The sequence below is a fragment of the Protopterus annectens genome, chromosome 1.part1 (assembly GCF_019279795.1).
Source record: "Protopterus annectens isolate FY-2018-M chromosome 1.part1, PAN1.0, whole genome shotgun sequence".
Lineage (NCBI taxonomy): Eukaryota > Metazoa > Chordata > Ceratodontiformes > Protopteridae > Protopterus > Protopterus annectens.
Window position 1 is genome coordinate 47,802,380 of NC_056726.1, and position 12,313 is coordinate 47,814,692.

The window sequence follows — 12,313 nt, forward strand, 5'->3', positions numbered from 1 at the left end:
ATTTATAACAGATTATTAGTGAACTCTATCAAATGTATTGTTTATCATTTCATATAATTTTATTTTTTATAAGTATATAAAAAATATAAAAATTTTATGTACATATATTTTTATACATTATTAATTTCATTATATATTTTTTATTAAGTTTATTGGATGAATGTTTTATTTGATTATTTATTTGCATGTGGAATATATATTTTTATGTAAATGGATGTGTGCACATATATACATATACATGCACCTTTATTTCTATTTTTATTTTCATTTTTCATATTTTTGTACTACACAGTACCATATATTATGTTTTTGTCTTAATTATATGGCATTCAAAGTATTTTCAACAAGACATTTACTTTCATACGACTGTTTAAATTCATTTTTATTTTTTACATAATACAATAATATAATATAATATATTATATATATATTTTTTGCAAAAATAAATATATGCATCATACTCATTATGAATATGTTTATTGTATAGTTATGGCTAGATTTATATAGTATATTTAGTTTTCTACACACATATTTTTTGTTAAACTTATTCATGTATTATATTCATATAGGAACATGATTGTTACAAAATCATTGTTAGATTTACATAGTATATATTTTGTTTTTTTATACATATATATTAAGGAATATGCATGTATTTTCACTATTTGTGTACATATACACTTTCTTCATATTCATATACACATATATCTTTACATTTATACATGTATACATTCTTCCTATATGTTTCATAATTCACATCAATTTGTATTAGTTTCATCCATTTTTATTATATGTTTATTAAAGTTAAATAAAAGAAAGAGTTTTTAAATAATGCATTTATATTATGTTAAATAAGAATAATTGCAGTGGTTTTACATGCCCCTTTAAATGGATGTGTGTTTTTAACCGCCAAATTCTAACAATTAGGCATATAAGGTGTGTTTTAAAACGAATTAATTGTTGGTTTGAAAAAGCACTTGTTGCGAAAGCGCTTACCACTGTTTATTTGGGATCCAATAAATCCATTTTGTTCCTAAAGATTTTCGTAGTCTTTCTGCTTTTTTGGAGATATCAGTGTACTTGAAATATTTGCCTTCACCTGCTGTTTGGTCTGAATAGACCTGAACTTTTATTTGTTATAGTTTTTGGTACGTTTACCATCTTTGAATATTTGGCGGTTCGTTCTTGGTCTGAAAAGACGTTGGATCATATGAGACATTTGGTTTACTGCATATACCTTGCATCTAAAGCCTTTTGAAGTACGGTTTATGCAAGCGGAACAACAGAAGGGCTTGCATATGTCTCAGCTGTTGGAAAACAGCGAGAAATTGTAACGTGAGACAGCTTCTTTAAACGAATGGTTTATTTCAGTTGCTGCAGTTTTTGTTTTGTTACGGAGGTGTTACGGTGAGCCCAACTGATTTAAAAGACATTTTGTTTCATTTTTTTCTTCGCTACACCCTTCCAGCAACGGGTGAAAAGTAGTCATTCAAGACTGCTTTTGCACGTATTGACAAACTGCTAAGGGATTGCGTGGACTTACACAGAGGTAATTTTGTTTCAAACAGTAACATTCTTTATCGTGAAACATTTATGGACTTTTGTTTGTTGTGGCTGTTTTTACAACGTAAGCCAGATTCCTTCTAAGGGACAATCCGCTTCACTTTTGCCTATTGTTTTGCATCTTTTTGGCAACGGGTGAATAGCGGATATTTGGGAACATTTTCTAGCTGCCTGGACAAGGTTGTGAAAGGATTACACGAATTTACACAAAGGTAACTTTGTTCTCAGCGAGAAGATATTTCTCGTTGTGTAATATTATTGTTGAAAGTTTTTTAACTAATAATTAACAGGTTCCTAAGAACTAAAAATCAACTGGTTCCTATGAGCTAACACCAACACTCATCATATTTTCTTTAATATATATTGAATTTATCTAGTTGGTGTAATAGTCGGTAAGGTGTTTTGGCTGGTTTGTTACATTTTTATTTTTTGTTAGTAATAAATGATGTCAACTTTCTCAGTCACCTCTGAGATCCAGGACCATTACAAGTGGTTACAGACAACACCACACTAATGTGGTACATAAACAAATGGGAGAAACCTGATCTTAATCTCTATGCAGACAAGCCATGGTAATATAACTTTTCAGCACAGTCTCACTCTACAAGCATCTTACATCCTATCAGAGCAAAATTTTGTGGCAGACAAACTGAGGAGGAGCAGGACAAACCCTCATGAATGGAAATTGAAGCAAGATGATCTTTCAGGAATTATTCTAGTTGTAGAGAACAACTCAGATAGATCTACGTACCTCACAATCAGTTGACAAAGTTCTGCTCCAGGACTCCATGCAAGAAGGTCTGGAAAACAGATGCATTCTCCTTTCCACAGATATCATTTTTTGATGGCTTTTACACCCTTTGCACTCATATCCAGGGTCAATATGAAGATTTAGAAAGACTCTCCAAAGATCATTGTGATGACTTCCTTCTGTCCCAGGCAACATTAGTTTTCCCTTCTTTTGGAAATGGTCAAGGGCACTTATCACAAGATTCCTCATAAACTGGACTTACTCAGACAGGAGAGGGGGTGTTTAATATATCCTACCTATAAACAACTTCAGTTGACTGCCTGGATGATAAAGTCTTAATACCTTTTGGGCACCTATTTTCTGAGGATGTACAGCGTTAAAGGAGACAAGAAAACTTCCTACTAGGAAATTGTATATTAACAAATAGAAAAAATATCTAGTTGGTGCCAAAGCAAGAACCAGGATCCTTTTAAGGCTAGTATTTGTCTGGTTCTACAATATTTGTATGCGTTTATTATTCACTGGCCTTTCTTACTCCTCTATCTGGCCAGAGATCATCCCCTTTCAATGCATTCCAGCATCAAATATTTTTGAAAATGGTGTTCCATACCAAGCCTCCTAGAAAACAGGTAGCTCCTCCTAGGGATTTTAATTTTGTTTTAGAAAATTTTTCTGTTGCTCCATTTAAACCAGCTCATCAGGCTGATTTGAAGTTCTTAATATAGAAAACAGTCTTGATGAGTGCTTTGACATCTGCTAGAAGAGTATCTGAGTGGCAAGCTCTTATGGTGGGTCACCCTTAGCTCATTTACCATAAAGATAAGGTTTCCTAAAGAACTAATCATTCCTTTATGCCTAAAATGGCTTCCAACTTTACTTTGAGCTATCCATCTCTCTGTCATTTTACAAAGCCTGTAAATGAAGGAGAGAAGATCTTCCATAGTCTAGACATCTACAAATAACTTCGATATTATCTTGACAGAGCTAAAACTTTCAGAAAACTGATTATTTCTTTCCTATGAAGGTAAGAAGGAAGGACAACCTCTGCCAAAGAAAACTATCTGTAAGTGATTGTGTAAGGCTATTAGCTATTGCTATACCCACCACAGTAAGGCAATTCAAGGCCATAGCAAAGCTCACTCGACCAAGGCCTTGTGCTCATCTCTCACGATTGAGAAAGGACTGGATTCTCTAAGTATTCTAGAAACAGCAACATGGTCACCTGCATATAGCTTTACAAAGCACTACAAACTAGATTCCTTCTCAGATCTAGGACAGGCTTTGCTAAGACCTTTCTCTAGGGGCTTCCTTTCTTCTTCCAGCATACTTCTCAACTTCTTGGAGGAATAAATCTGAACAAAGCCAAAATAATGGTGTATGAAGACCCAAAATAGGTACACTTTTTTTTTTTAAATATTGCTCTTACAAACTTAGAAAGTTGATAGAATAATAGGTATTGCATTAACTTAAATTTTCGGAAGGATATGAAGTCTGAAACTCAATTGTCTACCATTATTTTCTGACTTCAGACCTCAATGATTTGCCAGTGGCATGCTAGAAAACCACATTTTATAAGAAATAGACAAAATTATGAGACAAAAGTCTGGACATTATGCAAAAATCTGGACAGTTGAGAGTTATGCCTCCCAGTCAGTATAAGCTATGATAGTCTGCCCATACAGCTAAGGCTACTGCAGCACTGATCAAATGATAAACATAATACAGTTATGTAAACTTACCCTAACAGCAGATATTCAAATGATCACTGCTGCTGTAGCTGCTCCCTCCCATCACCCCTCATTTTTTTCCGTAGTGAATACTTTTATTTTAGTTTCCAAGCATTGAACATTTGAGGGCTGTAGCTTCCATCTCTCAGTTGGCATGAAATCTCTGAAGGGCTAGGCATCCAAACTATTCTTTTTCTTCAGCTCTTCTTGATCTGGTTAATGGTTTGGATGAGTGGAAAGTAACCTTAAACTCTGGAAGCTGGACAGCAGCTATATGCTTGGCAGGATATAACCCACAGAACTCAAGTTAATAAAGCAGTTATCTCTTGAGCATCTACTATTACAGCTGCACTTTCTGGGACTGTGGCTAGCCATAAGAAATCTGAAAGCAGGCATGGAAGATTTGTGGATATATGTTTCAAAAGGAAACAGAACATACATCAGAATTCTGTATGTGGGGCGTAAAGAAAGAGGAAGCATTTGGAAAGAAAGAGAAATGAACATTATCAGACTGAGTGCCAAAGTTAAAACCATCATTACTCAAAACTTGAAGATGACAAAACCAGTATGAATGCATGAATTACACAGGAGATTCTTGGACATGGGAAAAAGATGGCAGAAACTGACTAGAATGAGTAATGGAGAGGAGGGGGAAATTAAAAAAAAAACAGTGGAAAGGTATATTAGAATACCTGTATTACAATAACATAAGAGTAAAGATTATGCCAAGAGGAAACAGGAGGAAAACCCAAAGGTAAACCTGGGGGTTAGGGGTTGAGCTAGGGTAGTAATGAAGAAGCCAACCACTGATGAGATATTGTGCACCGTACGTGAGACTTGCATGTAAATGTCATATACTGTATGGAGTTGATAAATTAAAAGTGGTATAGGGGAATTTGGGGTATGGTGGAAGGAGTGGAGCAGATGGCTGAATGGATAGGAATGGAGAAGGAGGACAGTAGAAAGTTTGAGCAGATGGTCTGACTGCGTGTTAAGGTGGGATGTTCACAGCACTGATTGATGTCGTGGTTGGGATGTTATTGGGACTGGTTGCATTGAAGTAAGTGATGGGTATGCTGAATGCTGCTGAATAATGAGGAGTTCTGGGATGAGGCTGCTGGTTTGCTTTTTATAATCATTAGAAGATACTCGTTGCAGGATCAGGTGATCACTGTGTGCATCCTTTTCTAGAGTGAACACCAATTTCTTACTGTTGTTTTATATATGAAAAGCAAATGTACAAACTGTGGGAGTACCACTTAAGAACATATCATGTGAAGGGTGTCAGTGTTGTCATGGACTTAAGAGGATATATCTGGAAGAGTATAAAACTATTAAAAATAAGCAAATGCTCACAAATAGTGCCAGACTAATACACCGGAGTGTTGATGGCAAGTATGTGCTGAACATTCCCTCTACAGTACTTACCTTTCTTATTTTGTTTTCTCTTTCACATACATATATTTCATAGTCACTGTCCCCTTATATTAAGCTAGGCAGCAAAAATATTGGGAAACATTGCATGCAGCTGTAGCAACAAAATGTATTTACATGTTACAGGTACGCTTTTAATAACTGCAAATGGAATGTCTTATTTAATCATAAATGTTTCTGGTAATTAACAATTTAGATTACCTTTCAGCTAGTTCAGAAATTGTGCTGACACATTTGCCATCTTTTCTATGAATCTTTGTTATTGCCTAATGGTGAACTGCGTAGATTTTTATGTTGTTGACCTTAGAATCTGTGGTTGATTTTGCTGATTATTTCAATCAAATTGTAGAAAACTTTGGTTATCAGAAAGATGTGTGATAAATAAAGCATTACTTATTTAGTTTTACTAAGCCCTCCACACTAACAGTACTATCAGTCATATTTGCATCTTTTTCTTACTGATATTTTGAGTCTTATTTTCAGAACAGAAAAAAAGAGTTATCATCAGACCAACGGATGGGAAAGGGAAAGTGGACTTCTTGTACTTTTATGGGAATGACTTTTTGTCACCGTCTATATTGCAATTTTTTTTCATTTTCCCAGACTATTATTGTGATTGCTTTGTGGAGAACAGGTAAAATGTCATGTTATGGTATACTGTATTTTACAAAGCAAAATTATATGAATGAAATTATATACTGTTAAATAATGCAATAACTTTAAAATATATTTCTTTTTAGAGGTAGTAGCACAAGGAAAAGATCTTTTTTGTTGATATTGTTTCAGAGAGTTCAGACATAGATATTTAACAGACAGTTCAGGTACAGTTTTTTTTTTTGTTTCTTTGTTTCCTGGTGTGTCACCTACCATGTTCTGTTTCTCCTAAAATTGTTTGTTTATAATATCAGATCAAGAGGTATAATCTGATTAGTGGCAATTCCTCCATCTAATAAATCAATACAAATCTAGCAATGTGCGTGTAACTTGTAAATATTTACTGCTGCAGCTTTTTTCTTCTGTGTTGAATTAGGTAGAAACAACGACCGATTCAGATACAGAAAGCAAAAGCCTTCGGGAATACCATTCTGTTGGTGTACAAGTGGAGGATCACAAACGGTAATTCAATAAATATGACAAATGCTTCTGAAACTAATGAAAGTTGTGAGTTCTTCCTATGTATGTATATATATATATATATATATATATATATATATATATATATATATATATATTAGGCAACACTGAACACTTGACAGTTCTTTGTCAGTGGTCTGAGTTCTCATCCACTGTAGGTCTCTTTTGTTTGAAGAATGCCAGAAATGCTTACAGGAGAAATCATGCTGTGAAGGGAACTGCTCAGACAATGAGCCACAGTACATATTTCCAGAATTTTAACCTCCATGCCATTAATTTGCTGAGCTCATTATAGTGTAACATAGCTCTCAGCTTCTTTGTTCAGGAATCAGGAAAAAAGCCAAAAATAATTGGGGGGGGGGCACAAAGGCCTAGAATCAAGGACAATTATTTTAAAATGTTACTCTAATTCACTTACTTCAAAATATATCTTCTAAACAAGAAGAAGTATAAAACTCTAATGTTCAGGAAATTAGTCTGTAATACTTTGCAATTTATCACAAAATCATACATTTTACAAGGGGCAGGTCAAATATGAGACAAAATTAGGGGTATCCTGCAAAATCAGGAACAGGTGAGAGGTATACAGGTACTGTAAATCTACACTTTGCATTTAGCCTTAAGAATGAAAATATAGTACTCCAAAGTATTTATTGGCACAGTTTTATTTCAAGTCAGCCTTTTATTGGAAATTAATACATACTTCCATAAACAGATTTAAATAAAATAAGCAGGCCTGCAGTATGCATGCTAACACAGCAGATTGTTTCATGTACATGGACATAATGGCTCATATATATGTTACTAAACTGAACTCAGCCCAGGCATGATAGAAATGTCACGTGAATTTAGTGTGCTTGCTGGTGAATGTTCTAGCCCTTATATCATCAAAAGAAGTTCCTTTTGTGGTTTTATCACAAAATAAGACTGTTTTCAAGCTAGATTACTAATGTATATTATGAAGTAGACATGAACCAAAAACCAGGCCAGATAGACTACTGAGAAATGACAGGATCATGTAAACACTACCATAGAATAGCGAAGCAACCAGTTACTAGTAACTTTCCTTATACTGTATTTGCTCCATTTTATGGCTGCACCTACACAGTAAAATATAATCCTTTCACATGCGACGGAAGTTGCTAGTCTTGGAAGGATGCATGTTTTATAGAGAGCAACAGCAGGAAGAGCACTTTGGGTCTTATTACAAATCTGATTTGATTCTTCTGAGTTAAACACTTAGAAATCTTGCAAAGATGCCAATATACTATGATGTCACCTACTGGAAATGACACAACTGTCAGCCTGAATACAGTATACAATCATTTTCACAGTACGCTGCCTAATGGGGCATAAATGGTTGAGATAATCCCAATACATAATAATGAGATGGACTAAAGAATTTGCTTATTTTGTGACTCTTGTGCATGTTACTGCTGAAAATGGCCCTCACTCAGTTGGGCAATACTAATAAATAAACAAATATAAATGCATGTGAAAAAGACTAAGAAGTGTAACACAAAAAAAGACTGTGGGTTGTATTCATAGTTGTTGCACTTAGGATTACTTGGTATTTCGGAGGGTTGCGCCTGTGCACAACTGAGGTGTGATTCAGAGACTAAGTCAGTCTGAGAAAGTCTTATGTAAATGAAGACATAATGAGATGTAAGTGAGGAATATGTGAAAAATCTGTAACTATCTTACATAAATTAGGAGCTCTTCCTATCTTTCAATGATTCATACTTGCTATTTGATGAACATCTGTATCACCTGAATAAGGCTTATAAAACATGAAGTTGTGCATTGTCCATGCATTTTGCAGCACACAAAGATGAGTGCATTTGCTGCCAGCTTAGCTGTCTCCTGTTCTGAAGTGCTTTTCTAGGTAACATTAAATCCAAGTGTGCCAAGCAGTGCCATCTCTCAAGAAGGCAAAGATATAGGCAGAAACTAACCCATTTGAACTTTGTTGATCAGAAAATCTCAGACAGGTTTAGACTGCACAGGGACATGGCATGGGCTTTGTTAAGTTTGTATGACCCACCCCACAGATGTGTACTGGATACTTGTCACAGGGACCTTCCAAAGACAAACTGGGGACACCTCAGATATCTTACAGGCTTCTGCATCAAGGATACTTCAGCACTTCCTAGACATATGGTTGGCTCATATAGATCAGTATTCCCAGTGTCACCTCAGAACCTAGCCAGTAGCATGCATGCTTTCTGAGGGAGGTCAAGCATTACTGAGGTTCTTGGTGAGATAGACTATACTCATGTTGCTATCATGACCCTATCTGCACAATGGGGGAAGTGGTACAAAACAGAATGGGTTACCATTCCATCATTGTCATCAATTGTCAGGTAATGTATGATGCATGGGGATGCATCACCAGCATGTCAACTCAGCATCCTAGCAGAGCCCATGTTTTCCATATTTGGCATAGAAGCTCACTGTACTGCCTCTTCCTGCATGGTAGAATTTTTCATGTTCCCCTAGTTGATAAGTGGAAAATATTACTACTGTTAAGCAACTATAGAAATTTGTTTAGACATATAATGGCATAGGTACTATTGAGTAATCACCCCCTTTTTATTATGCATCTCCTCCGTGTTTTGTTTTCCAGGTGATCCAGGCTACCCACTCAATCCATGGATAATGACACCAGTCTGTAACCCCAGGGAGCTGTCACGGAAAGCTTCAATACCACCATGTCCCAGACACAGGAAGTCATTAAGGGAGTGTGTGGCCTCCTCAAAGCCTGTTTCTCTTTCTTAGATAAATCTGGGGATGTCCTTCAGTATGACCCTGCTATTGCATGAAAGTTATCTACTGCCTGCTGCATTCTGTGCAACATGATCTTGCACCAGTCCAGTGTGCAAAATGGCCACATTCTAGTTACCCATAGTGGCAGTACAGATCCTTCCATCGTTCCTGCTACCAGTGATGATAGCCACAGTGGCCGGCCAATAGAAGTAGCTTGGCAACCCCTGTGGCAGGCTCTTGCACAGTACATGGCTACACCAGCAAAAAGTCAACATCTAGTTCACAACTATGGGCCATGACATTCACTTTGTGATAGTGCAAAAAATGTGCACAGATAATAATTAATGCATGCAGAATTACTTATTGGCTATGTTGAGCAGTGTATGGTCAACTTACACTGTACAGAAGATGTTTTCTACATATCAACAAAAAACATTTTTCACAATTTCATATTATTAGTCATCTGTACAATATTGAGAGGTAAGTAATACAAGTGCCAGTTCTATTGGCATGCTTTGATTTAAGCATGACAAAGCAGGTAATATGAAACATGTCTATGATTATAATGGGTGTGCCTTGGTTGAATCTCAAGCTGGCACCTCGTCGTTTATGAAAATCTTCTGCCAATCATTAGCAGACCGGAGTTCCGCTGTGGCGACCCCTAACCGGGAAAAGCCAAAAGACAACTGAGATTTTTCAGTAGTGTCCAAAAGAGAGTATGATGAATGTTACTGTACACAAATTAACAAATCACTTACATTGAAACAAAAGAGGGTTTTTTTACTGTGGTACTATCAGTTTACCATGTTCATATACAAGGAAAACCTGTAGCATTGGCTGTGACTAGAAAGTGACTGCTGGGTGAGTACTGTTTCTATGTTACTGATGTTAAAAATTAAGTTATATTTGGAATGTGCCATACACAATGTCCTCTAAGGACAGTGTGAGTCATGTTAAGTTTAATGCTGAGTTGCTGTCCTGCTGTCAGCATCATCCTGCTGTGCTGAGGCACAGGATAAAGTTATTTTGGATGCTAATCCTATGAATAAATATGTCAAAATATGGTTAATGTGATGTAACAGGTGGAATTATTTTTACATAAAGGTAGGTTGACCACATTTACCATCACTGTCTGTACAGTATGATTAACACATGATGTTGAAGACATACATAATGATGAAATATGTAAGGGTGATATGCATACAGGTGTCATACTAAATGCACCTCAAATTAATGTAGTAAAATCAGCTACACACTAACCTTTCACACAGTAGCACTGTCAGACTGTGTTGGCTGCAGGTTGGGGTCGATGCCCACCCCATCTGTGATGATTACAGCAGCATCTTTATCTGCATTAAAGTCATCACCCCTTAAGGGGGAAGTTACTCCTCATATGCTGTTAAACACTGGAGTGTGGAAAGGCCACCATCAGTACTGTATAGAAAATTATATTCATAGGTTCATCAGTATGTGCAAGCCATTTAAGCCTAGTCAGTTTCTCTTCCAAAGGGGAGAATCAAACCTTGTACCATTTGTCTGGTGAGGTAAACACCTTAACTATTATTCCAGCTCCCACCCCAATGCATTTCGGCTATTATTTGTCCTACCATGTTCCACCACATCATTTGCTCTTTTCCTGCACTGTGCCAAGATGTGTTTCCTCTCCCCTACAGTTTATATGTCAGCCATGTATAGGCTCTATCTGCCTGTTCTTGGCCTCCCCTTTTCCAAAAATGCAATTTCAGTATGTCCACAGAGCATCCATGAGGATGTGATTCTCTCAGGACTGAAGCTGTCTCTCTTATGCCTTGCTCCCTGCTGTTGCAGCGTTTTGTAACCTGCCATCAAATATTGGGGCAAAATTACACATGCCTCCCTTGTATTATACTTTAATTATGGATCATGCATACCAGTGCATTATTAAAGAAACAAAATCTATGCTAGGCATATTAAAGCATAACTTCTGAGTTGTGGGTTTACGTTTTCTTGACATTGCTGCCTGTGTTTTAGTAACCTGTGTGGCTGTATGTGCTTGCTGTGAGGATGTGGCACAGGGTGTATTAAATAATAGCTGAAGAATGTCAGTATTTAATTTAATGAAGGTGCATTACAGTATGGTATTGGCATTACCCATTGCCAAATATCATTGTCTACAGTAAGCCACCTGAGAGATGCAGACAGCACTGAAACTGGCACCTTATACATTCCCAAGCATTTTATGAGTAATTAGACAAATATTATAAAACATCTTGTCTTACCAGTAAATATAGACTAATATTGAAAAGGTCATATTAAAGTATATTGATAGCTGCCTTTTTCTAATAATTCCAGGTTATCCCTGCTTTTAATAAATTATTTCAGCTAGCTTGTACATTTCATGGACTTTGAAGAAGCATGCAGCTCGGTGATGCTTAAAATGGCAGATGAAGCAGGTTGACTTAAGATGGGGCTGATTTGAGTAGTTCTCATGCAAATGAAGCTCGGCTGCACTGAGCTCTATGAACCATAATGCAGCATGTGTTTTTGCTTTTACAGGAGTAAATAATTCAGCTTGCTGTGGGCAAGCTGTACCCATATACATAAGTGAAAGTCATGCCTCAGTTAAACTCCAGCATGCTATACCATGTGTATGGCATGTATGCTTATTTAAGGTTGTCTCTGGCCAGAACTCACCCTTTCAGGCTTTTGTGATGACAGCTGTCCTAATTTCCCTACAAAGAGTGCCTACCACAAGGAAAGATGCATCATGTCATGCAAATTAAAAATAAAGTATTCCCTGAGATTCTCGTACAGAAGCTGTGTGGCCTCCCTGGTACTGTTACAAGTAAGAGTTTCAGTATATGTGAACACCCTTGAAAACATGTAAAGCACAACTGGAGTATCACATTCAAAAAAGTTGCCATTTATTAAATAAAAAATAAAAAATGCTGTGTATAAT

At 36.4% G+C, this 12,313-nt stretch overlaps 1 protein-coding gene across 1 annotated transcript in view; it reads left to right on the forward strand.

Moving 5' to 3' along the window:
* DLGAP2 (DLG associated protein 2) overlaps positions 1 to 12,313 on the forward strand; it is a 1,650,454-nt gene that overhangs the window by 1,335,951 nt on the left and 302,190 nt on the right. Inside the window, exon 7 of the mRNA XM_044073515.1 lies at positions 6,506 to 6,591. Coding sequence (XP_043929450.1) covers positions 6,506 to 6,591 — 86 coding nt within the window. The remainder of the gene's footprint in view (positions 1 to 6,505; positions 6,592 to 12,313) is intronic.